The sequence below is a fragment of the Culex quinquefasciatus genome, chromosome 1 (assembly GCF_015732765.1).
Source record: "Culex quinquefasciatus strain JHB chromosome 1, VPISU_Cqui_1.0_pri_paternal, whole genome shotgun sequence".
NCBI classification, from domain to species: Eukaryota; Metazoa; Arthropoda; class Insecta; order Diptera; family Culicidae; genus Culex; species Culex quinquefasciatus.
Genome location: NC_051861.1, coordinates 123,657,464 through 123,679,943, shown reverse-complemented (window position 1 = coordinate 123,679,943; position 22,480 = coordinate 123,657,464). Strand labels below are relative to the sequence as shown.

The 22,480-nt window shown below is 32.9% G+C and overlaps 1 protein-coding gene across 1 annotated transcript in view; it reads left to right on the top strand.

Moving 5' to 3' along the window:
* LOC6038299 (mitogen-activated protein kinase kinase kinase 7) overlaps nt 1-12,521 on the top strand; it is a 38,877-nt gene extending 26,356 nt beyond the window's left edge. Inside the window, 3 exon segments of the mRNA XM_038267123.1 lie at nt 7,724-8,112; nt 8,175-8,285; nt 11,771-12,521. Of these exon segments, the coding sequence (XP_038123051.1) occupies nt 7,724-8,112; nt 8,175-8,285; nt 11,771-12,088 (818 nt within the window). The 3' untranslated portion in view covers nt 12,089-12,521.
* The last annotated feature ends 9,959 nt before the right edge of the window (nt 12,522-22,480 follow it).

Genomic DNA, 22,480 nt, shown 5'->3' with positions numbered 1-22,480 from the left:
CAGTCGCTTGAGACGGCCCTTTCGGATTAGGTCTCGCCTGTTGTCGGTCCCCGCGTCGCGATCGTGTGGCCACTCCGGATTTCGAAACACACATACACGGTTCAGTATGTGTGTTTGTGCGCGAGTTTCCTCTTAGTCATCGTGTTTAGTCGGGGTGGACTTTTGAACTTGGAGGAAAATTTCGAGATTTTTTTTTTTGTTTGAAAATGTGATTTTAAACGATTTTAAGTGAAAATTTCGAAACCAATGAAAAATTGCAACGATTGAAAACACTTTCGAAAAGGGAGAACGAAGGTTTAACGACATAAAGAGAGGAGCAGCAGAGCGTTCTAAACAGCGGAAAGCAATATTTTGCTGGTTTTCGTTTTGATTTTGGGGGCTAAAAATATCCCCTTTTTTGAAAACTGCCGTGGCCGTTTCACCATCCACATCGTCATCAAGAGCGGCCAAGTCTGACTTCATAAGGAAGAAACGATGGAAAGAACGAGAGAGAGGAAAATTTTCCTGTGATTTTTGTTGTTGTTTTTTCTTGGGTGCAATTTGTGGTCGTTTAGCCAACAACGCATTATGTAAGAATCAAAACATCTGAGAAGCTGGAACAGAACAGCGACAAAAAAGTATGGCAGTCGTGCAGTGGAAAAGCCGGAAATAACAACAAACAACAAAAGCTAAAGAAACCAACATTCGACAAGACTGATCTCATCCAAAAAGAAAACGACACGTGGAAGAAAACGGAAAAGCGCACGTGTGCGTGTGTGTGTGTGTTTTGTTTGAAAAAAGAATTCCAAGAAATTTAAGTGAACCAAAACCCAAATCTTCGAAAAATGTGTGATAGCGTGACGGCGACCGTGCTCTCGACGAGCACCTCCAGCAGTCTGCAGAGCTGCTGGATTGTCTACAGTAGGTGTCAATAAACCTTAATTTGACTCAACATTTTTTTTTTAACTTGGAAATGCATATCGATTTCCTAACATAAGTCATAAAGTCACCACAAACAGCTGTCATTATTTAAGCAACGGAAACCTATTTTAAATGCATTTTCTTGAGTTTATAATCATATTTAGCATGTTTGAACTCCTTTAAAAAAATAATTATTTTAATTAAATATCAAAAATAGTGAAATAGCAACTGGACTTGGATAAAATGCATTTTGAAACACTTTTTACATCCAAATTTGATACCATGGCTTACAATTTAAAATTTTATATTTTTTATGTATTTTAAAAACTATGGTTGAATCTAAAAAAAATCTTTTGCAACTCTAAATCTAAAGAAAAGTCAAATACTAAATCACAGTTCGTTGTTGCCTTGTGATGTCGAAACTTATTTCAAATTAAGGTACCGTAAACCGGGGTGACATTGATAGGATATCATTTTATTTTTGTAATATTTTCCAATTAGTAAGGGTTTTCAGATTATTATTTTTAGAACATGTACTGGGGTAGGCCACACAAGGTCCAGGCACTATTTTTGAAAAAAGTTTTTTCAATAGTGCTTAAAAATAGTTGACAATTCTTATGTTGTAATCCGGGGTAACTTTGATAGTCATAGTTTTTCTTGTTAAAATCAGATTTAAGGTGTTCAAATTATATTGTTACGTCAAATATATCATCACTAAGGCTACCAACTCTTGCTGAGCAAAAATCCGTACACTTTGCCGATATGCCACCATGGTATAACAAAAACTGTCATTGAATTATTTAGATAAATTAAATTTAATTAATCTTAGAATTAAAAATATAAAACTGTGTCGTTTTTACAGCTAACAAATTTCACAAAATGCTATCAGAGTGCTTATAACTTGCACGTTTAAAAGTATTCATAAAATAAACCGTGATTTGAATCAAATAATTATGTTCTTCAATTTTGTTTTGTTAAACGTTTGAAAGTTTACGAAATGTCAAGATTGTTTTTACGAATAATATCGCTCTTAGTGTTTTCACGAACACTTTTCCAGAGTTTTTTTTATTGAAAAGGTCCTATAGCATGTGAAACACAACAGTTTATAGGACCTTTAAAAAAACTCTAGATTTGTTAAATGTTCAAATGTTTTCACAAGTTTTAGAAAGCTTTTAGAAATGGAATATATTTAGTAAGGAATTTCTAAAAGAACAATTCTAGAGTTTTTTTTAAAGGTCCTATCAACATAAGCAAGACAATAGTTTAAAAACTCTAGAATTATTGATAATCAAGTTTGAATTGAACAAAACCCCGGAAACTCTCCCTTTTTTAATCAAACTCACAGAAACCAAAAATTTCTAGTTAACAAAAGCTTCGACCAAATCAAAAAAAGCAATTCAATGATTAAAAGGTTTAAAAGGCGTAAAATTCCCTACAAAAATTCCGGCCTGTTAAAAATCCGCGAAGAGGTTCGAAAATCCGTATGGTAAGGAAAAAATCCGTACAGTTGGTAGCCTTAATCATCACTAAGTTTGCTAGTATAGTTTTAAAGAAAAAATGAATATTTAGTTATCTAAGTTTGCAAGTTTTTAATAAAATATCAATAAATTGTATTTAAAATTGCTAAAAAGTCACAATTTTGCCTGAAATTTGTTAAAACTATTTTTGTTTATAAAGTTATCGGTTCATGTTTAAAATAAACTGAATTCGAAGCACGAATCAAACTTTTCACACTTTGTATGAAATTTGTTCTATTGAAAATGCCTATAAATTTGAAGATATTTTTGAATTACATTTCAAAAAACATAATATTTATTATTTACAAACTTATTTTACCTTCTCCTATTGGAAAATTGTCCAAAGATAATGTATTCCGTTTTTAAAACAATGCTATGCATCAATATATTTTTTTAATTACAGTTATTTTACTAATCAAACATTTCAAAATTTTATGAAAACTTCTTCTTTTTTATCCTTAAATGCAAAATTATTATTTATTTTAAAATTTAGGCCAAGCACTGACTATATTAGTATGAAATTGTGTTTATTTTCTCAATGACAAATTACACATTTCAAGATTGATAATTTTTTTTCAATCTTTTGATTTTTTTTTTTTTTTGAATTTTCGATGTGCAGTACCGCAAGCAGAAGTTTTTTTTTTTTTGAAAAATAATGATAAATTTATTAATAAATTGCAAAACAACTGAACTTGTGTAAAACGCATTTTAAAGCACTTGTTTTATTCAAATGTTGAGACTATGATTTTTAATTAAATTTTTATTTAGTTTTTAATTTTTGAGAGGGAACAAAATTAGCATCGGTCTAAATCAAGAAATTATTTGCCATATTTTTTCTTAACTACAAATTTAACTTTGTTTTCAAATATTCATTTTTGTTTTCAAATTTTTCATTTTTTTGTTTTCAAATATTTATTTTTGTTTAGGACTATGCATTTCTTCAAGTTAATGTCCCTTGAAAATATAATATGCAAATTAAAATTCTTTGACTCAACCTTAACAAAATAATAATTTATTTTTTGTTAAATTTTTGCAACTGCAGAGTTGTTTTTTTATCATAAGTTTGAAAATTCTTAGTTCTGACAAAAACTTAATGCCTTTTTGCTGTACATAAAAACTGAAAACAAAATTTCAACTTACTTTGAAACTGATTCAATCATGCTTAAATATAAATATCAGGACAGAAAATTAATTTCCAAATGTTTCAAGTTCATTTGACGTATTTTCCCACTAAAATTGTGGAACAAAATCGCGAATAATTTTTGAAAAAAAAAAATCTGTTTTTCCCTCTGATTTTTAGAGCCAGTATTGAAATATAGGTCGACATAAGCTTTGAAAAATATTGCAACGGCCTTATGTCTATTCTAAATTTACCTTCTTCAAGAGAATAAATTCAATAAGCCAAGTTTGTCTGGATTGGATCCGTTAGTTCAACAATTTTGGAATAAGAAGACAACAACTTCCTTGGTTGCTGTGTACTGTTAATTTAAAAACTATTAAAATTACAGAATTTTAATTAGATTTTATTTCAAACTTGTTCATTTGACAAATAAATTTAAGTTAAAATGAAAAAAAAAAAACAAAACATTTGAAATCTTTGAAGCTTTTTAAAGCAAAAATTTCAGCATTACAAATATTATTTTTCAAGTATTGCTACACTGTTTCCAAACTGAATATTATTTTTTAAATGAATTATGTATGAATTATGTTTTTTTATTAGCGTGAAAAAATCGATACTTGATTTTAAAATCTTTCATTCATTCATCATCCTTTTTTGTAGTTTAAGCTTTTTTAATCTTTTGAACCTCAAGCTCAATATCGTTTTTTGACATTGCCAACATTTTTTTCTATAAATTTTTGTTCAAATCATGTGCAATAACTAAAAACCTGAATTTTCAGCGAAGTGTTCAATAAAAAGTCTGTTCATAATAGGCTTTAAAAATGGGTTTAGTGACCCTCACCTTTTTTTGGTTTTAAAACACAATAATTCCACGGTTTTCTGAAAAGTACAATTACTGGCAAAATGATTTGGCTAGCTCCTAAAATGCATTTTTTAACGGAAACCGAGAAATAAATACACAAAAAAATTATGGTAATATTATCAGGAAATGGTGACAGATTTTGTGGCAAATAAAAGTGTGTGAAATTTTATTAAATTATAATGAACAGCACCGCAAAACTTCAAAAAATATTTGCAACGGCCTAAATTGATTTTAAAAAAATAATCTGTTTTTTTTACCTTTGAAACATACGAGAACTTTCTCAAGCAATGTATTGTAATGACACAAGTTATGGAACGTAATAAAGCCTCAATGTTTAGTTTCCTGCACAATTAACCACATTTCATTGAAGTTGTACTATCATGCCCGCTCGTGTGAATCAACAGGGTGGCATGAAAAAAAACGCTGTCAAAATTTCGTGAGCACAGCAATTTTTCAATCCCTTCTGGGGTCCTAACAACCCCTCAAAGTTCGATAACGATATTTTTAGTCTTCACTTTGCGCAAAGCGATTCAATTTTCTATGGGTATTTGGATGGAAACAAATTCGGACACATTTGGATGCTCTTGAAGGTGCTCTACAACTTTCCCGAAGCGAGTACGGTGCTAGCTTGCCCCTAAAAAAAGTTACAGCGTCCTCAAAACCGGCTCAAAAAGTGATTTTAAAGCAAAAACGTTACTTAATCCACCTTTAGGTGGTTGGTGCCTTCCTCATATTCATAAAGTCAATACATTCAGTAAAAATAGCAACATTCCCCCTTAACATGTTTAACAAATCAACTTTATTACTCATTTCTTTTGATATGGTTCGCAGACCATCAATATTTCTGGCTCATTGGCAAGGTCTGATAAAAATACCTATCCAACGATAGTTCGCATGGAAGATTCAGACAATATTTTTATCACAATATCTGAAATCAAACCTCTAAAAGTGTATAAATAACACTTAAGTGCCAATAACTTTTAATAGGGTTGTCAGATCCTTGATGTTTTAGGCTCATTTGAAAGGTCTTTCGATTATCTAACTAACGATGGGTCGCATGATGGACCCGGACATCATTTTTACTGAAATATCTGAGATCCGGCCTCCAAAAAGTGTATAAATAACACTTAAGTGCCAATAACTTTTGATAGGATTGTCAGATCCTTGATGTTTTAGGCTCATTTGAAAGGTCTTTCGATTATCTAACTAACGATGGGTCGCATGATGGACCCGGCAGGGTAGGTAAACCATCACCATCGCACTATCATTGATGCATATTTCGGTGCGTTCCTCGTCTCTTAAAACTTCTCTTCTCTTTCGCAGCCGAGTGATGGTCGGCTTGCTATCGCGAATATCGAAAGCCCATCACATCGACGAGAAATACCCTATCGCTTGCTCGGATGGAACTATCGTTCCAACCGGAGAGGCACGCACACGAAATTGCTGTATACATACACTGGAGCTCACGCACACAAATGAACTCATTTCTACAGGGCTTACGGGCGAGAGAATTTCACGATTGCTCTTTCTCTTGCTTTTGAGCGAGGGGACTGGCTGTGTGAGAGATTTTTTCCGTCTTACGCATCGGTTTGTTCGTTGCTCGCTATTTCATCGGCGTCGTTTTCGCTTCGCTCTCTTGATGCAGTTTTGGAAGAACGCCGAAAATTTGATGATTTGAGCGAGGGACGATATCTAAAAGCCCTCGGCCATCGGCGAGAAATGAGAAAATACCAACCCTGGGACCCGGACATCATTTTTACTGAAATATCTGAGATCCGGCCTCCAAAAAGTGTATAAATAACACTTAAGTGTCAATAACTTTTGATAGGTTTGTCAGATCCTTGATGTTTTAGGCTCATTTGAAAGGTCTTTCGATTATCTAACTAACGATGGGTCGCATGATGGACCCGGACATCATTTTCATTGAAATATCTGAGATCCGGCCTCCAAAAAGTGTATAAATAACACTTAAGTGTCAATAACTTTTGATAGGTTTGTCAGATCCTTGATGTTTTAGGCTCATTTGAAAGGTCTTTCGATTATCTAACTAACGATGGGTCGCATGATGGACCCGGACATCATTTTCATTGAAATATCTGAGATCCGGCCTCCAAAAAGTGTATAAATAACACTTAAGTGCTAATAACTTTTGATAGGATTGTCAGATCCTTGATGTTTTAGGCTCATTTGAAAGGTCTTTCGATTATCTAACTAACGATGGGTCGCATGATAGACCCGGACATCATTTTTACTGAAATATCTGAGATCCGGCCTCCAAAAAGTGTATAAATAACACTTAAGTGCCAATAACTTTTAATAGGGTTGTCAGATCCTTGATGTTTTAGGCTCATTTGAAAGGTATTTTGATTATCTAACTAACGATGGGTCGCATGATAGACCCGGACATCATTTTTACTGAAATATCTGAGATCCGGCCTCCAAAAAGTGTATAAATAACACTTAAGTGCCAATAACTTTTGATAGGATTGTCAGATCCTTGATGTTTTAGGCTCATTTGAAAGGTCTTTCGATTATCTAACTAACGATGGGTCGCATGATGGACCCGGACATCATTGTCATTGAAATATCTGAGATCCGGCCTCCAAAAAGTGTATAAATAACACTTAAGTGCTAATAACTTTTGATAGGATTGTCAGATCCTTGATGTTTTAGGCTCATTGGAAAGGTCTTTTCAATACCTTTCTGAAAATGTATAACATGACAGGGTTTCTTACAAAAACCACCCTTTTACAATCTTCCGGACATACGCCAAAATCGTTTTTAGCATAACTTTTGAAGTACTTTACTAAACTTCATAATTTTCAATAGGGACTTATGGGACCCCAAGACGAATCGAATGAGACCAAAACGGTCCAAATCGGTTAAGCCAGTGCTGAGATAATCGAGTGCATATTTTTTGGTGCACAGACCCACATCCCTACACACACACACACACACAGACATTTGCTCAGAATTTGATTCTGAGTCGATAGGTATACGTGAAGGTGGGTCTACGAGGTCAAATTAAGAAGTTCATTTTTCGAGTGATTTTATAGCCTTTCCTCAGTAAGGTGAGGAAGGCAAAAATACGTTTACTTTTTTTTCTGCTAGAAATCTGTAATTTTGTTTCGAATCTGAATTCATAAAATGGAAGTTAGACTGATATTACTTGATAAATTATTAATACCATTTATTGATTTCTTAATACCAATTCTTCGCGTACAAAATAAAGTACTATTTTCGCTTCGACACGCGATGTTACAAAAAAACACTATCAAAAATCCCTTTTCATTTTCTACATACCAAACTTCCACTACCCAACAGCCAACAACCAGGGCACCGAACGCCTGGTGGTGACCAGACGCAACAACGGCCCCATCGATGCCGGCAGCGGGGTGGCCGTGTCCGCCACCACCGGCAAATCTAGTCACATCAACACCGGTGGCGGTGGCGGTGGAGGAGTCGGCCAACCCCCACCCCCGTCAACCCACCCGGTCGACCTGATGTCCGCCGGAATGCAGTCCCTAAACATTTCCAACGCCGTGGCAGGGACGGCGACGACGACCACCACGACGACGGAGGCCGCCCTCGACTACAAATCCCTCAACAGCATTCTGGACGACAATCTGCGACCGCTGAAGCCGGTTCCGGGCAACCCGCGCTCCGAGCAGATCCACAACGAGCACAAACAGCTCGTGCAGGAGTACTGGGAGGTGAGGTTGAATTGTGAATTTTGAGGATATTAGAAAATTAAAACTTTTTCGAATTATTTTAGATCCAAACACAAATCGTTACCAACCAAGCTCATCGTGATGCTCTGCAGATGAACATGCCAGCCGAGGAGTTGCGACTGAAGAAGGAGTACTTGAAAAAGTTGGAGGAAAAGGTAAGCTACGATTCGAATAAGTTGACGTTAAAAACGAAAATATAAGTCATATTCTAATTGTTTTGAAAATATTTGGGTTGTTCGAAGATGATGATTCATGTGGTTCACGCACTGGATTTCGTCATGTGTATCACCACAATGTCAGCCGGTGAGCTACTCCCAGCTTCACCGCACACCAAGAGAAAATGATGGATTTGGATGACGGAAAGCGTGTTGAGGCTCCACTTTTTTTCAGGGGATAAGGGAAATTTTCCACGGATTCTCAAAAAAGTTTCGCTTGTAGTTGGATGGAAAATGGTCTAAGGAGCAACCAACGCCGAGTGGCAACGTTCTTTTCTTAAAAGTTCCGAATTTTAATCAAATTAAATATAAGTTATTTTCAGCTGATTGTAATATTAGATTAAATATTAGATTTTAGTAATTCTGACTATATTCTTGATAATTAAAATATTGTTTGTTTGTATTTTGATTATTATATGGTTTTATTTTATTTTTCAATTTCCAGTAAACAACGAAACTTTTTAAAATTAATTTAAATGCAAATTGTAGTTTGGCACAAGGCGAAGAAACAGCAATAAAAAGCTTGCGATAATGTTGTGTTTTTTCAGATAACTCTACGAATAACCGTTTAAGAAGAGGATTTGTCGTATCCTCATAAAATGTATGATTCAAAATTTATTTTTTAAGATTTTTTAACTGGATTATTTTCCAGTTTAAAAAAATTAAAATATATATTTGCGGAAGCAGAACAATTGTCAAGGTTTTAATATAAGGGTTTTTATATAAATTTCGCTTGAAAAAAAAAATCATACAATTCTATTTTAATCAGTGTTTTTCAACCGACAATAATCTATTGTTATTTCAATAATTCTATCAGCGATAATCTTATCGCCGATAGTGAACGATAACTCATTTTTAAAATCTTTATAAAATTGCTTTTACTAAGAAAGTATTTTTTGAAAATTTTATAGGTTTCAAAGCATAAATATGTATTGAAAAATTTTCACAAAATACCGTATTATTTTCAAAAACACTCAATTTTTTAAACATGCAATATAACGATGCGAAATGTTGTATTCTTTTTCAAGCTATTGTAAAATTAAAATAAATCACAAAATGCAGTTTTTTTCCAAAAAATATTTAAATTTTCAAAATTTGCATTATTGGTATCAGACAAATTTAAATTTCGTTTGCTAAAAAAGCATTAGAGTTTTTTTTGGAAAATACAAAAATTTTCACAAATAACCGTATCTTTTCAAAAATACTCAAATACTTATATTGCAAATTTTAAAAATTTGAGTAATTTTGAAAAAATATGGTAATTTGTGAAAATTTTAGTATTATCAAAAAAAAACTCTGATTTATTGAACAAGCATACGAAATTTCAATTCGTTTGATACCCACATTGCAAATTTTGAAATTTAAGTACATTCGAAAAAATACGGTAATTTGTGAAAAAAAAATATATTTTACAAACATAAACTCTTTTAATGTGAAAAAGCATAAAAAATCGCTTCGTTTAATACTCATTTTGCAAATCATAAAAATTTGAGTACTTTCGAAAAAAAGACGGCATTTTGTTAAAATTTTAGTATTTTCAAAAAAAAACTTTAATTACGCCGTTGCAAATATTGTTCAAAGTTTATGTCGCCCCCCTCCAAAATTGGTCTGAAAAATCAGGGGGCAAAAAATATGTTTCCAAAAAACTTTAAAATTTTCATGAAAATATAAGTCTAATCGACGGAATACAATCTAAAATGCATTTTACTGCATTGATAATCAAATTTAGCATGTTTAGGCTTGTTTAAAAATAATTTGAATTTTTATGAAATTCCAATGTGTAGCACCGCAAAAATTTTATGTTTCGCAAAAATATAAATTTTTGTCAATACTTAAATATTTTGGAAACTAATGATGGCAAAACAACTGGACAGGTGTATAATGCATTTTAAAACACTTTTTTCATTAAAATGTTGAAATCATGGGTCGTAAATTCAATTTTTATACTTTTTTTTATTTTTTGCGGTAATTTGTGAAAATTTTAGTATTTTCAAAAAAAACTCTGATTAATTAAAAAAGCATAAGAAATTTCAATTCGTTTGATACCCACATTGCATATTATAAAAATTTTAGTATCTTCGAAAAAAATACGTAATTTGTAAAACAAAAATATTTTACAAACAAATGAATGTGAAAAGCATAAAAAAAAATTTAATACCCATATTGCAAATTCTGAAAATTTGAGTACATTCGAAAAAATACGGTAATTTGTGAAAAAAATATATTTTGCAAACAAAAACTCTGTGAAAAATCATACGAAATTTCGCTTCGTTTAATACTCATTTTGCAAATCATAAAAAAAATTGGGTACTTTCGAAAAAATACGGCAATTTGTTAAAATTTTAGTATTTTCCAAAAAAAAACTTTAATAAAGTGAAAAAAGCATGCAAAATTTCGCTTCGCTGTAAAATTAGAAAATTTTATTATTTTCGAAAAAAATACGGTATTTTTTGATCAATTTTAAGTACATATTTTACTTAGAAAACTTCTAGATTTTCAAGAAATATATTCTTAGTGAAAGCATTGAAAATTAAATCGATCGATTTTTAGAAAGATTTTAAAAATGAGTTATCGTCCATTATCGGCGATAAGATTATCGGCGATAGAATTATCGAAATAGCGATAGAAATATCGTTATCGTAAACAACCTTGATCTAGACTCAGCTCCATCTTGTTACCCGCTCTTGAAAAAAATAACTTGAACTTTGAAAATAATTGATGTTTTGAAAAATACTTTTTGTGAGTTCTAGCTTTATTTCAAACAACAAAAAATTATTTGACTTTTTTCACTTACTTTTTTTTTCTTTAAAAAAAATCAGTCGAGATTGATATCTGTTAATGATAAAAAATTAAATTATAAGAATTTGGATTTGCTGCTAACAAGAACTGTTAGAAAAAGATTATTATTATTATTTTTGAAGGAATAAATATCGCAGAATTTTGAAAAAATGATCAACTTTCACTGAAAAAACGAAACTATTGGCACTACGCCCCCGGGGCATGGCCTTCCTCTAACGTTGCAACTTTCACTGATAGAAGATTTAAAAAAAAGTTTCAATGAAGAAATTTAATTTTAAAATTTAAAGATATCTTTATTTAATTGATTACTTAATATTGACTTGAAAAATTATATTGCTGTACCTATAAAAAATGGAGTTTAAAAGTATTGATGGGAATTAGCAATTGCTGAAAGCTCGGTTATTCGGAAAACCCTATTTCCGGTATTTTTTTTCGAATGAAATATCCTTACTCATTTTTTAAAAGCCATTATAATGAGACGCTTAATAGAACTTCTCGAAAGTAATTTTATTGTACAAAAACTCCAAAAAATCTAAAATTAAACAAAACAAGATATCGAAAAATATTCAAAAAATACTTATAACTTCATTGCATTTTATCTAAAATATTTTTTTCTCCTTTTCCAGGAAGCCCTCCTCAAGTTCAAAGCGAACCTCCAGAAGCAGCTGGACGAGCGGAAGCGACTCGCCGGCAACCAGAGTTCCTTGACCCCAGCCGCCACCGCCACCACCACCACAAGCCCTTCACCCGCTGGCCCTCCTCACCTTCAGCACAACCACCACCAACAATCCGCTGCACCCAATTCCACCACAACCAGCCCAAGTCCCTCCTCCCTCCAACGGCAAGATTCGACGGCGGAAGCGGGTTGGGTGATAATCGGTTCCGACGAAAGTGGCCCTTCAAATCCTCCGCCCAGTGGCGGCGGTGGGGCAAATCCGAGTTGAGCTCGTGGGGAAGAGATGCGCGGAGAATCGTTACTAATGTGATCAACCAAAAACAATAAATGACACACCAAGCAAACCAAATCGCCAAGCTGGCGAGTTGAAGAGTGTGTTGAACGTGTATTTTTAAGTGAAATCCAAGTGCCAAAACAAAATTTAAACTGTAGATTTTAAGAGAAGAGAAAATAATGTGTAAAACATATGAGAAAAAAAGATATCCCCGTAAAATGTTAGAAGCGTGTAAGAGAGGAAGGAAACGAAACAACAAAAACTGTTGACGTATTTTTTATGAATATTTATTGTAACAATCAGTGTCGTGTAAGGAGAATGGTTGCTTTCGCTTGCGAAAGTTTGATCCTTTTTTGATTAGTATTAGAATAGAGAGCTGTGTAATAAAGAACGAAACAAAGTTGCAGTTTGCAAAAGTCGACTAAAAGCTAGTTGTTTTATTCATATTTCAATTTAATGACCTATTATATCACTCCATTATTATTTTCAACATACAATTTTGGTCGATGTCCATACAAAAATGGTACGTTAATACAGCTGTAACTTTTGAGTGAATTTTCTGATCTTCGGCAAAGTTGTAGGTGTTGCTGAGGACTATCGAGAAAAAATAGGTACACGGAAAAAAAATTTGCTTGATTTTTTTTATTAACTTTGTTTTCACAAAAACTGAATTTTCCAAAACAGGTATTTTTTTCATTTTCGAGATTTTTTTATTTGTTTTAGGGGACAAAAAACCGCAACTTTAGAGCCATAGAGAAGTATGGTCAAATAATCTGCCGCCGAGTTATGAATTTTTGAAAAAATAGTGATTTTTGAAAAAAATGAAATTTCATGCAAAAACAAATTTGTGTTTTTTGGCTTTAGTTGGTGTTTTTCGGTGAGAAATGAAACAAAATTCTTCTTCGTTACGTTTCGGCCTACTTCTTGGTTTCGGCCATCTTCAGACACAAAAACTATTCCAGGCCAGGCTACTCCTGCTGGAGTGTCTGGATCGTGTTAGCTGACACGATCCAGACACTCCAGCAGGAGTAGCCTGGCCTGGAATAGTTTTTGTGTCTGAAGATGGCCGAAACCAAGAAGTAGGCCGAAACGTAACGAAGAAGAATTTTGTTTCATTTCTCACCGAAAAACATCGCAGGCCAAGGATTGATACCTAAGAGCATGCAATGGCATTGACCTTGTTGCGTGCTCTTCGGTTGACGTCCACGTAAGGAACATCCTGGAAGGAGCGCAACTAACTACATCAGTAGTTCTGTTAGATCATCCGAATTATCTTGATCAGAACAGTATAGCTCTGGTTCCTTGCGAGTGTCCTATTTTCTTACCTCCACGTTGGCTTGGTTTTCATGATGACCTAGCTGGTGGCCTGTGGAAACGGATCGTAAACCTTTGACCACCGCGGGTCAGAGTCGAGACGGCTAAAAGAAAGGGGCGCGACAATGTGGGAAAGGGAAGTAATATGTGATTGTAGACGGTATTGTTTTGATTCGCAGTATGTTGAGTCAACTGCTGTGGATGTACCTGAGCATCGCAGAACGGGGTTTCTCTTCTCTTCATTCTCAGCTACCACCTATCTTCTATTTTTATTTTGCTCTACTGATTCTCAATTCCTAAAAATATACTTTTCCTTAATGTACTAGTAATATCAAGTCTGTTTATCATTTGTCTAATCTTTTTTGATTTTATTGCGAATTTATTTATTTGAATAATTCTTTATCTGTCCTATAAATTATCATTACTATAATCTAAGCTTGTTTTGTATCTCTATTTATTAACTATTGTCTAATTTTACATCTAATACATCTAACTTCTCATTTTTATTCTTTTAAATACGCTCATCATTCTCTCACTATGGATTCTTGATTTTTATAAAATAAATTCTCTTTTACTGTCTATTGTTTTCAATCTTCACCCTTTTTTTTAAACAAGTGAGGTTTGAGCCCTTACTCAATTTATGGAATGGTTAAAGGATTAACACAAATATTACTATTGTATTTTTGGTAAACTTTTATAACATGCTTAGGACCAAAAATTGTAACAAAACACCGCGACAAAAGAAATAGCAACATATAAACACGACTCAACACTAGGAAAGATTTCAGAGGAAAACAATACACAGTAAAATAACAATTAGTTTTTGAATTCAAACTAAAATAAAACAGTTTTTGCTTTAATGAAAGTTGATAGGCACACTATAAATAGTTAAGCGCTTATACTTACATCAAACCCTACGTAATGTACCACCCCCGGCCGAGTTAAAATGCGTAACCGGAAAAGAAGGTGTGCATGCCTGGCACGAACACTCAAAGCGTGTTCTAGCGTGCTGCTCGTACTGACTCAGAGCAAGGGTGAGATGTAGGTGTAAGGGCAGTGCGTGTTCGTCGGGAACCTGGTGCATAAGATCGGTCAAGGCCCGTTCTTACACTGAAAATTGCGAATTGCGAATTTCTCACCGAAAAACATCAACTAAAGCCAAAAAACAAAAATTTTCGGTGACCAAAACTATCAAACAACAAAAACAAATTTGACGTAATGTTTTAATGTAAAATTGAATTTGCAATCGAAAAGTACTTTACAGATTTTTTTATGAAGGGCTTTTTTTTCAAGATATAGCCACCGAAAGTTTGATTTTAGCGAAATATTAGCAGTTTTTCGATTTTAAAAAATAGTGACCATGATTGATCATTTCTGAAAGAAAAAGTTCAAAAAATTTGCTATAAAATTGTCTAAGAGACATTGAAGATTGATGATTGCTGAGATACAGTGGCTTAAAGAAAAAGAAACAGGAAATTTGAATTTTTTAAGTAGTCTCACTCAAACAACCCACCATTTTCTAATGTCGATATCTCAGCAACTAATGATCTTATTTTCAATGTTAAGACATGAAACATTCGTGAAATTTTCCGATCTTTTCGAAAACAATATTTTTATTTTTTTAATCAAGACTAACATTTCAAAAGGGCCAAAAATTCAATATTACGCCCTTTTGAAATGTCATTCTTGATTTTAAAAAATCAAGATATTGTTTCCGAAAAGTTCGGATTTTTTCCGTGTACCAATTTGTTTCTCAATAGTCCTAAACTATACCTACAACTTTGCCGAAGACACCAAATTAATCAGAAAATTCACTCAAAAGTTACAGCTGTTTGAATATTTACGTACCATTTTTGTATGGCGGCTGCCTAAATTGTATGGAGACTTGTATGGGTGAACCAATGACACAAAATAGCTTCTTTGGTCATAGGGAAGTTTGAGTCAAATAAAAAAAATACAAAAAATAAAAATGGTCAAAATCGGATTTTGTAGAGAATTGATCAATAGTAGTGTTCATTATGCTGTTTTTTTAAATGGGGAAAAAAAACTCCTTGAAATTTTAAAGAAATTTGGAAATATAAGAAAACATTTATTTATGCTTCATGGGAATGCAGAATTTTGTTGTTTTGCTAACCGATTGGTATTTCTCAAAAGTAAGTTTGGTTTTGCCAACCGATTTCTGATTTCTGAAAAGTAAGTTCTTTTTACCTGTCACGGATTCTCAATAACCTTCGAATTTTCCTCTTCAAATTGTATCAAATGCATCAAATGATGTCCAAAATTTATGAATAATCTAAATTTTGTTTTAAAGAATTTTAGTCCACATACTAACAAATACTGTCGTACCTTTATTGAATATTGGTCTGGTATTAGGGTATAAAATAAAATAATTTTCATTTGCATTTTCAAATATATTCGTGATACAAAATTGATCAGAATTGCAAAATTCAAATCATTTGGCATTTTTGGTATTTATGTTATTATGTTATTGAAATAATTTATTTTTTTTTTTTCAAAATTTGCCTGGAAATAAGGGTTGCATTCCATCCACAATTTAAAAAAATTACAATTTTAATTGAAATGAAAATTAAATTAATTTAAAACGATTACTTACAATGCATTTTCAAAATTGTTTGAATGTTAGTGAAAATTAGACAAAAAGTATCGCAGAAAGGATTTTTAACACATTTCAAAGAAGCCGAAACGCGAATTAAATGTAGAATATCGTGGATATTGTTTATCTTCAATTTTCTATTTCTGGATCTAAATTCACAACCATTATTGACAGTCATTGTTCCAAAAGTGAATGACAGGGCCGTTGCAAATATTTCTCAAAAACCTGAAAATAAGGGGACAAAAAAAATCAAAATTGTAATGGAAATAAATGTCTATTCAACAGAAAACAATTTGAAATGCATTTCTGCATTGGTAATCAAACTAAGAATATTCGGGCTCGTTTTAAAATAGTTTTTGTGAAATTTCAATGTACAACAGCGCAAAACAACTGAAACCATCACTGAAATAAAAAAAAAGTAACAAATTCCATAATTCTACGAATTTTTACTCCTTTTCTTATTTAGTAATTGGGTTTTTTGGATTACTTTAAAGTAAAAAAAAAATAATAAAGGTATTTAGGAATTTGGTACTTTTTTTTTTAGTTCAGTGAATTTTCCACCCGTTTTGACTTTGGCCAGAGTCGAGGGACATAAACTTCATAAAATATTTGCCTAAATCAACATTTAGTTTCGAATATTTTATTTTTATTTCATCCTACCAGTTCCGAGAGGGCCACTTAATCACGTTTTCACAACACTCTTCTTTTTTATCAACTCCACAAGGCCCATCTCAAACCCCTCAAAAATCCCACCCAGAGAGTCAAACAAGTGTCACCAACACCGGTTGCGCTTTGTTTTGGCATTCCATCACGCTCTCGACAAAACAAGAGCGAAAGAGAGAACGAGAGCACAACAAAACAAAGCAACCCAGGAACAAAAAAAAAGTTTCGCACCTGCGCTTTTCGAAGCTTTTTCCATCCACTCGAAAGCTTCAACCAAAAGTTCACTTCATTCATCGGAAAGGGGCGGCGCTTATAGGTGTTCATTCCATTGAGGGTCGGCCCCTTTTTGCAGGATTCTCTTTTCGGCTTTGTTTTCGGTTTGGTTGTTTTTCTTTCGTTTGCTTCGTTCCGCAACTGGTGGGTGGTTGTGCGGGATGATGATGGTGGACCACTTTTGTTGTTTCAGTTGGAGAGATGGCATCATGTTAGCGACCTGTTGCTTTCAATTTATAAGGTGAATTTTGTGTCGCGACAATCTTTCTGAATTATTTTTTTCTTTTGAATTTTTCAAGATGTCAATTTATTCAAAATGTGAAATAAACAAAAGTTTATATAATTTTCGTGATATTTTCTTCATTGTGTAATAAACGAATTTTTAATAAAATTGAATCGGTAAACTGCGACAACTATTTAAGTCATTATTGCACAATATTTTGATTTATTTCGTTGAATACTTTTAGAATGATCAGACATTTAACCAAATCATATTACAATGATAACATACATACTTAGATTTTTTTTACCGCATTCATCAGGAAATGGTGACAGATTTTGTGTCAAAAAAATGTGTAATATAACATCAGAAAACACGGAAAAATAAGGCGTCCAATTTTCCCGGGTTTTGAATATCCCGGGAAACGGGAAAAATATTTTTTGAATCCCGGGAATTCCCGGGATCCCGGGAAATTTTTGCCACAGTCATAAAATCTATGTTTTCATTATATTTGTTACGTTTTCTAACTTAAATCATAGAATTAGCTCAAAACTGTTAATGGTGATAAGCTACACTTCAATCTGAACAAGGACAGCAGTGCTTTGGAATTTAATTGAACCAGAATTTTGAATATATTTCATTTTTTTTATATATATACCTACAGAGCTCATACACCCAAAATTCAGAATCGAGATAATCGTTCTCTCAAAATTTATTGAGGGCTCAGTGCCAAAATCGATAGAATGATGGTACCAACTCACACCATCATAACAAATGAGTTCACTCGTTAGTTGAATCAATAAATCTCCAACAAGTGTCATACATCGACTTCTGACTTCTCCTTGGTCACCAAGCTGTGGTGGCCGAGGCAGCTAAGTCATTGGAATGGTTTGTCAATGGTCTCTGGTTCGATTCCCGTTGTCGACACTTTTGGTTTTTTGTTTGACGGATGAACTTTTTTTGCAAATGAACCTCGAGAGAATAGTTCTATCGCTCATCTCGAGCTGTGTTCTCTGCGTCCGTGAATGGTACCACTATTCTCTCGACTCGAGACCATCATTCTCTCGGACTAGCGCTGCCAGTTTTGGGTGTACAATTTCATTAAAAGTGTCTAAAACAACAAGAAATAAAATTATACCAGACAATGTAACACTTTGGATAAGTTTAGAATTTTATGTTTTATATTTAGAAAACATATTTTAAAAATTATCTTTAAGTAACTACTAACCAACTACCAACTGGGGATAATCGGGACTGCAGTCTGAATAAGTACAGGAGATTTTAGCAATAAATTTGGAAATCAGTGTACCAATTGTTTTGATCTGTTCCTGTTGTAATCGCAATCAATCAAAACAATCAGAACATTATTCAAAAACAAATTAGCTTAAACAGCTGTCTTAATTCGTTACTTTTGTCCTGATTTGTTCCAGATGCAAGTTTATGATGAAAAGTAAAATAATTTTTAAAATATTTTGCTTTTTTTAAGTTTAAAGTCATAAATATAGGTGAATATAATAATATTTTTTTTTTAATATATAAAATTTAGTCGCATTTTGCGGATCTGTAAACAAAAATTTGAACAATTTTCCCTGCCAAATTAATGCTGTTATATGCCGAATACAAATTTTAATGCTTTAAAATGCTTATCGATTACTAATTTCCACAACAAAATCTGAATTTCTAGACCAAAATTTGATATGTTTTCAAATTCGGGAATTCCCGGGACAAAATATGACAAATCCCGAGATTCGGGAATTCCCGGTTTTGGAAAAATCCCGGGATTTTTGTCCCGGGAATTCCCGAGATGGACGCACTACGGAAAAAAATCAATTGGGTCCTAAAATGAAGCTTAGATTGCTGATATTATTGTTTACAGCGATAAAGCTTATTTTTCTGAGTACAATGACCCTTTGTACGACCACAAAGAGTTTAAAATGGATTTTTAAATCAATTTTGAAAAATTAACCTCGCGGTCCTTCTTGACAGAAAAGCTCCTACTTGACAGCTTGTTCCAAGGGGACCATAGTTGATCCATCAAAAAAATGTTGTCTTGTCAAAAAAAAGTTTTGCATTAAAATGAAAAAAAGTGATCAGAAATGGTTTTTAATCGTGTTTTTTTACCGTTGTACATAAAAATTGACATAGGGCTTTAGTACCCAATTCGCGAAATCGTGAATTAAATTCACGAATGCGAGAACCACGAAGGAATATATGCACGTTTATAGTGCAAATGCACCATACTCATGAATAAATTCCTTCGTGGTTCTCACATTCGTGAACTTAATTCACGATTACGAGAATTGATTTTTTTCTGTGAATGATGAATATCATCAGTTTCTGGTGAATATTCATCAAGTTCTCATTTTTTAAGGTAATATTACTCAAAAAAGAGGTAATATTGAACCTACCAAATTTTCAACATTCCAAAATTAAACTTTTTTTTTGCTGTGTAGTTGAAAAATCGGTAAAGTTTAGATCGGTAAACAATCTGTCAAAATGAACAACATTTTACCGAATTTCGGTTGTACGATGAACAATAATGAACTTCATTACCGAATTTCGGAAAGTTTTTACCAAATTCGGTAATTTTTAAGGGAAAAAATATAAAAATTGAAAGAACAAGCCATAGTCTTATTATTTCAATAACAAATGTGTTTTGACAACAGCTCAGCTATTTTTTTCTTATTTTTTCTTACACTTGGTTACTCTTAAGTAACAAGCAATAAGTTCCAAAATGGATATGTAACACATAGCTGAAACGAACTCCAAAACTTTGTTATATACAGTCCAGACTCGATTATCCGAAGTTTCGGATAATCGAATCAAGAAAACAAAAAAAATCCTATTTTTCAATTTCCTTGTTTTTGACTTAAAATTTGAGTTCTACGACCCCATTTTAGTCAAATTTGAGTTGTTGATTGCCTTTTAAAAAATAAAATGTAAATTTTCAATATTGCATCACCGCCATTTTTGTCGCCATCTTGGATTTAAAAATTCTAAATAATTTTAGCGTAGTTTAGGGGTCATACTTATGCTCAACAATTAAAAATTAGACAACGAAAAAAAGTTTTTTTTTCGTGTTTCGATTATACGAAGTTTCGATTATCCGAAGTGATTTTTTCCCGAGGCCTTCGGATAATCGAGTCTGGACTGTACCTTAAAAGAACTTATTGTATTTAGATTATTCACCAATAAAACCAAATTGAAAAAAATAAAAAATGTTAGATTTGACGAAAACAAAAATTTAAGCGAAAAAAAAACTTTTGCGCTACTGTGCATAGACAATTTTCAAAAATTCAAAAAAATCATGGTAATATTACATCAATTTGTAATTTTACCTCTGAAATTGTGTAATTATGCCACATTTCTGGTGTACGGTCACTTTTTCACTCTAAATTGAGGTAAAATTACATCATAATAGAGGTAATATTAAAACTTCCTAAATTACTCCTTACAATTTTACACAATATTTTACCGTGAATATTTTCTGTGAAATATGCACATTTTGAGAAAAACATTACCTGAAATCCATGCAAAATTTTGAACACGCGATCTAAACTTCTTCTTTTCTGATTCAAACAATATTTTAACAGTTCATTCATTTGTGGACCACCAATCAGTGAGGTACTCCTGGATATTAGCCAGTTCGAACAAGTAAGAACTCTTGGAGCATTCATCTTAAAATACAGTTCGTAGTGTACTCGTTCTAGTGATTTTGAATATTTCAATGAATTTATTTTTTTTAGTTTTAAGTTAGGATTAGTTGTAAACGGTGCACATCAACCAAAGCTTTTGCACCCAGATTTTTGTTACAGACATTTTAGTATCTTCAAAATTACGGGTACTATCGAAATAGTTTTTTATTTATCCCCTAAAGTACTGTCTACAAAGTAATTTACAACAAAGTTTGTCTTATTTTACAATCCCGTTATTGCAGGATTGAGTCCGTAAGTTTGACAATTTTGGAATAAGAAGACAACAACTTCCTTCATTAAAGTGATTTTTTTTCTTTTTTATCCAAATGTATTCGATTCAATGCAATAATGTAAAACAATTTGAAGTAAATAAAATAAATGTGATCAGTCAATAATAAAACGAAAAATACAACGAAGATGAAGAGCATTAGGACATACCACTTAGCATGTAAAAGAAATGTAATTATTATAAGAAAGTTCAATAAAGACATATTTAATTTCAAAAAAAATATTTTAACTGTTAAAATAATGTTTTATGCTTCTTTTAATTTTAATCTTATGGATTCAATAAATGTTCAGCACTTTTGAACTTAACAGAAAAAAATAGTTTTTTTTGATCTCTACAAATTCACAACATAAAATCATACTTTAATCCTTTCACCCCCGCTCCTTTAAACGGTCACTTTTGGAAATTTTTAACGAGACCCCCCGCCGTAATCGTGGGACCGACTTCTTTGACATAATTAAGAGCAACCCAAGAGTGAATCCTTTTCAAGTTGCGTCCTGCCGGCAGGACCCAACTTCCTTTCCCAGCAGCACCCCTCCAATCAGCATCCTCCCTCCCCGATACTTTTTATGCTAAACCTTGGCCGGGGGGATTTTTATGATTTATGTTGCTGAAATTGAAACCCCCGTCGTCGAAAGTTGGGCCAAAAATCCGATTTTGGGACACAAGACAAAAAAAGAGTCCAGAGTTCCCGCCAAACGACAGCGAGAGTGGTGACCTGGACGAAACAAAAAATACAAGTTTCCAACATAAGCTCCAAAGTTCGTTACACATCCAGCGGGTGAGTTTTATACACAGTACCAAGTCTACACAAAGCAGTGGTAACCGCAAAGTTGGTCGAGAAAAAAGGCAGAAAAATCTGGCCAAAAATGTGCTGTTTATTCTCGCCATCGCCGCCCGTCATCATCGTCAACGCCGAAAAAAAAACAGCAAGTTCGCATAGTTGAATTTTTATTTTTTTTCACAAAAGGGACTTTTGAGCCCTGAAAGTTCATTATTTTCAACCCTTTCATGCAGATTAGAGGTCTCCCTCACTCTCTTCTCATCATGTTTTCCTTTTTATTTTCAATTTTTTCATTATCAGCCTGTATCGGCTTATGTTTCACATGTAGTTGCTTTTTATGAAGTGATACATTTTTTTCGGTTGGTTTTTTGTTATCTCTTCCACGTCCATCACGAGTTGCTTTTCTGGCAGACTTTTTTTTTTGTTTTGATTTTTTTATAACGCAAATAGTTTCGGTTGGAGCTCATATCATACGATACGATATTTCCGTTGTATGGAAACATGTTTTTTTTTCAAAAGTTCTCACGGATGTCATTT